The 5,057-nt window shown below is 45.2% G+C and overlaps 1 protein-coding gene across 2 annotated transcripts; it reads left to right on the top strand.

The window, feature by feature from the left end:
* Window positions 1–964: 964 nt before the first annotated feature.
* Window positions 965–4,783, top strand: LOC131899279 (polycomb group RING finger protein 6-like). Of its 2 annotated transcripts, XM_059250701.1 has the most exons (4): window positions 965–1,084; window positions 1,341–2,748; window positions 4,133–4,219; window positions 4,438–4,783. In XM_059250701.1, the coding sequence occupies exon 2, from the start codon at window positions 1,364–1,366 to the stop codon at window positions 2,264–2,266; it is 903 nt and encodes a 300-aa protein (XP_059106684.1). In that variant the 5' UTR covers window positions 965–1,084; window positions 1,341–1,363; the 3' UTR covers window positions 2,267–2,748; window positions 4,133–4,219; window positions 4,438–4,783. The 2 variants fall into 2 exon arrangements, with proteins under 2 accessions (XP_059106684.1, XP_059106685.1); XM_059250702.1 differs by having other exon boundaries at window positions 965–2,748.
* The last annotated feature ends 274 nt before the right edge of the window (window positions 4,784–5,057 follow it).

Raw genomic sequence — 5,057 nt, 5'->3', positions numbered from 1 at the left:
AATGTGAGCGCCACACCACCCAGCAATATTTATTTATTTGTTTATTTGTTTATTTGTTTGTTCGTCCGCTTATTTATTTGTTTATTTATTTATTTATTTATTTATTTATTTATTTATTTATTTATTTATTTAATGTTCATTGGTGTTTTGCGTGCATCCATGTTGGTGGGAAGGTCCTGGAAATGGAGTAACAGTTTTGAGCTGTTCTGTGGGTGCTGAGAATTTAACCCGGGTCCTCTGGAAGTATAACCAGTACTCTTAACCACTGAGCCATCTCTCCAGCCCGAAAATTATTATTATTCCTAATGCAATATCACATGAGATTCAGTTTCATCTTGTGCACGTAAATTGAGGAAAACAGAATCCCAGGCTGAAATGTGATTTTAGTGGTATTTTATTTTATTTTTTGGTTTTTCGAGACAGAGTTTCTCTGTGTAGCTTTGCGCCTTTCCTGGATCTCGCTCTCTAGACCAGGCTGGCCTCGAACTCACAAAGATCCGCCTGGCTCTGCCTCCTGAGTGCTGGGATTAAAGGCGTGCGCCACCACCGCCCGGCCTTATTTTATTTTTTATTTATTCTTCTCTCATACAATACAGCGGTTCCACAGCTTCCCATCCTTCCATCCCTTCACTCCTCCCAGCCGCCCGCCAGCCCCCCCGCCCCCCCCCCCCCCCGCCCCCCCCGCCCCCCCCCCCCCGCCCCGTGCCTCCTGCCCCCCCCCCATACTCCTCCCCTCGGTGAAGCAAGAATCCTTTGGAAAGGCACGGGCTCTGAGCATTGCAACTTGTGATTGGCTTAGACGACATTTACCCTACCCTGCAGACCTTCCTCATTGGCTGCCTACATTGCCCCGCCTACTCCGTGCTTGGCTTCTTCTCCTTCCTTTGCCTAGTGGCTTGCAGGTTAGTCTCCCTGCTCGGCTTGCTTGCTCTCTGTCCTTCTGGTCTAGCGCCGGACATCATCGCCCTCTCGTCGCCACTCCGCTCTGTTCTACTTGGCTTTGTGCTCAGCCTCCGGAGTCTCTGAGTCTCACGGTCTTCAACTCGAGGTCTCATCTGGCCCCACGGTCTAGCCTCGCATCAAGGTCAGTTTGCCTCCTCTCGGGTCTCACTGCCTCTCGGTCTCACCGCCTCTCGGTCTAGCCTCGGAGCGAGGTCAGTTTGCCTCGTCTCGGTCTAGGTCGTCTCATCTTGGTCTCACCTTGTCTCGGTCTCCTCACTTCGCATCTCGGCCTCGCGTCTGGGTCTCACCTTGTCTTGGTCTCCTCCATCTCGGTCTCGCCTCGTCTCGGTCTCGCCTGCCTGTGTGGTTTCGCTTCCTCCTTTATCTCTTCTCCACAGATTGGTGCTCTGCCCCATCAGCCATGGAAAGTGACCTAGTGGATCCAGAGGGCAGCCTGGATGCTGCCACAGTGGAAGGAGCAACGGCCTTGTCACCCCCACTCCAGGCCCCGCCTGCCGTAACTTCCACAGCGCGCTCAGTTGCCAGGCAGAGCCCGTCTGCCCAGAGCAAGACAAGGACTCAAGACCGGTCAGGATCCAGGCTTCCTAACCGGGAGAGGGAAGGGGCCAGTCGGGAGGAGCGCCTCGTTCCTCTCTCGGAGCTGACTCCGTACATCTCCTGTTCTGTTTGCAAAGGTTATTTAATAGATGCAACAACCGTTACAGAATGTCTTCATGCCTTCTGTAAAAGTTGCATCATAAAACATTTTGAACTTAGCAACAGATGTCCAAAATGCAATATTGTAGTGCACGAGGCCAAACCTCATAATCACCTGAGGTCGGATCCACAATTACAAGCCATAGTGTACAAATTAGTGGCAGGTCTAGAGGAAAAAGAAAAAAAGCAAAGGCAAGAATTCTATAAAGGAAATTATTTGGAAACACCAAAACCTGATGCTGTTCCACAGCCAAGCCCTTCGAGCGAAGGGAACACTGAGGATCTTGAGGAATTGTGCCTTAGTTCACATGAACCTAGTATTTCTTTAGTGCTAGAGTCTATGGGCACTGAGCATTTTAAACCACTGCAAATGAAGTTTGTGCAAATCTCAGGAAATACAACCATTGGACAGATAGAAAAATTTCTCAAAAGAAAAATGGGCCTTGCTGAAGCTTATCGGGTAGCTATCACATGCGGTGGTCAGTTGCTGAAGGACTTTCAAACTCTACAAGAAGTCCAGTGTACAGTAGGGGATGCTGGGATGCAGGGTGGTCTGTTAGTCCTTTATTACAGTATTGTGCTTTCTCCTCTGAATGTGACTTGCTAGGGGTAGTATGAAAGTAAGAAGGCCTCTGCAGAACTGCATCTTACTGAAGAGTTCTAGAAAATATGGAATCATTAGACTTTGTACTGTTTCTGATACACCTGTATCCAGCATCCTAGCATTTATAGGTACAGCTTGGGACAGTGGGATACAAGACATTGACTTTTTAAATTCCTTGGGATTCCAAGAACTGTGAAGTTGAATGTTGCATCTCATCTTTGAGATAAGTTGTTGACAGTTTTCTTTTTGGTTGAGCCTGTTCTCGTTCAATTTGGTTGAGATTCTGCTGTCTGCAATGGCTTCCAGTAGTAGATGTTTTAGAAAATACATACTAGAGGTTCAAGGCCAGTCATCCATAAATTGCAGCGTAAACTCACAAAGACTACAACTTTTTTGCTACTTTTGTATGTTGTCATCATATTTTGAAGTTAACCTGTTTTTGTAACTGACATCAATCCTGAAGAGACGTTATTCAATTCTAAAAGGTAAGACTTACTATATTATGGGAAGAAACTGTCTCCAGTAGGATGTATGACTGAAGCCATTAGCCTTCAGTATAGTAAGAACTCTTTTTTTTTTTTTGGTTTTTCGAGACAGGGTTTCTCTGTGTCGCTTTGGAGCCTGTCCTGGAACTCACTTGGTAGCCCAGGCTGGCCTCGACCTCACAGAGATCCGCCTGGCTCTGCCTCCCGAGTGCTGGGATTAAAGGCGTGCGCCACCACCGCCCGGCTGTAAGAACTCTTAACATGCCTTAAAATAAGAGGTGTTCTTCGTGATTTATACATATATAAATTATTTAGTATATATTAAATTAAATATATATGTTACACACACACACACACACACACACACACACACCATAGTTGTTCTCTGTGCTCCTGGTGTCATGACATCATGCAAGATCCTCATAGAATGATTACTGATGCCTTGTGATGGTAATGGTACCACTTCTAAAATAGAGAAGTTCAGGTTAACTTGTGACGTTTACAGAGTACTTACTTATAGTGTCTTCAGCATGACACTTCTTTTGTTGTTGTTTGGTTTTTCAAGACAGGGTTTCTCTGTGTCATTTTGGTGCCTGTCCTGGATCTCATTCTGTAGACCAGGCTGGCCTGGAACTCACAGAGATCTGCCTGCCTCTGCCTCCCGAGTGCTGGGATTAAAGATGTGTGCTACCACCGCCCGGCTCAGCATGGCACATTTACTGATTTAATGTTTGCTGTCTGTTTTCCTATTATTTTGACACTGGGATTAAGAAAATAAGGTTGAGCCGGGCGGTGGTGGTGCATGCCTTTAATCCCAGCACTTGGGAGGCAGAGCCAGATGGATCTCTGTGAGTTCAAGGCCAGCCTGGTCTACAGAGTGAGATCCAGGACAGCCACCAAAACTACAAAGAGAAACCCTGTCTTGAAAAACCAAAAAAAAAAAAAAAAAAAAAAAAGAAAGAAAGAAAAGAAAAGAAGGTTGTTTGTAAGCTCACTTTTAATGTAGAGACTTCAATTTTAAACACTTTTTTTTTTTTTTTTGCCAAAAAATTCACGTCCTGGTGCTTTCTGAAAGATACCTTACAGACTCTGTTTCATGGAAGAAACATTTTAAAATCTGTATTGGAAACTTTAAACATGGGACAAAGAATGGTAATTGTAAAGAACTTGTGAACTTGCTGGGCATGGGCGCACATGCCTGTAATGTTCGAACTTGGGAAAGGAGAGATGATGGGAGTTCAAAGTCTCCTTCAGCTACAGAAGGAGTCTGCATTATTGGGAGATGTTGAAAATGGTGAGAAGGGTAGGAGGGGGGACTAGAGCACTAGCATTGTGAGCCTGAAAGTAGATTGTGATACCCCTGTTCTCTTCTTTTGACCATGAGTTGACCGCTCCCTTTCATGCTGTGCTACCTGACCATAGTCCCAAATCAACAGGAACAAGCAACTAGTGGATTGGAACTATGCAAACTGTGAGTCAAATGAATGTATTCTTTTTTTAGGGTGATTATATCAGTTATTTAATAACAGAAATCTGACTAACACCATAGTCTCGCATTTACAATTGATGTTGAGGTACTAGTTAGTGAATTGTAGTGGATTATTATAATTGCATGTTGTTGTAGTTTCCATTTTAATACAAATTGGATTAGTAAAGGTGGACACGTTTTCTACTTCTGCCTCTGTCCAGGTTTTCAGTATGATGCATCCAGATTTGTACAACACCCTGGTGTCTACCTCCCTATGGGACAGCTCACAAGCACTTTGCTCAGGAGAAGACACCCGTAGCTGGCATCCACTGTACAGACAGGCTACACGAAGGACCTCTTAGTTACAGCATGACCCCACCGAGCGTTGGCAGCGATGCCAGCCTAGTTGATTTTGCTATTTGGATTTTTGTCTGTTTTAGTTGTTTTGTCTTTTTCCCTGCCCACTGCTTGAGCAAGTGTGTATTATACAGGCCAGTGCCCTTGGCCTGCGGTTGCTGTCTTTTCTCTTAAGTTTGAAGTAATACAAACTGATTCTGTTACTTCGTGCATGAGTCTCTGTGTTTGTTTCTGTACTGCCTCTTCTGTGTCATGTTGGACTGGCACAATGCAAAGAAAAGTTCTGGGGAAAGGCTTTTGTAGGTAGTGGCTATCAAGTCAGTCAAGAATCATAAGGGTGCATACCTTTAGTCCCAGCACTCGGGAGGCAGAGGCAGGCGGATCTCTGTGAGTTCGAGGCCAGCCTGGGCTACAGAGTGAGTTCCAGAACAAGCTCCAAAGCTACACAGAGAAACTCTGTCTCAAAAAAAAAAAAAAAAAAAGC

The sequence above is a fragment of the Peromyscus eremicus genome, chromosome X (genome assembly GCF_949786415.1).
Source record: "Peromyscus eremicus chromosome X, PerEre_H2_v1, whole genome shotgun sequence".
Classification (NCBI taxonomy): domain Eukaryota; kingdom Metazoa; phylum Chordata; class Mammalia; order Rodentia; family Cricetidae; genus Peromyscus; species Peromyscus eremicus.
Note: the sequence above shows the minus strand (reverse complement) of the source record. Positions and strands in the feature narration are given on the sequence as shown.

Coding starts and splice junctions, on each gene's coding strand:
- LOC131899279 (XM_059250701.1), top strand. CDS start 1,364: ATGGAAAGTGACCTAGTGGATCCAGAGGGCAGCCTGGATGCTGCCACA.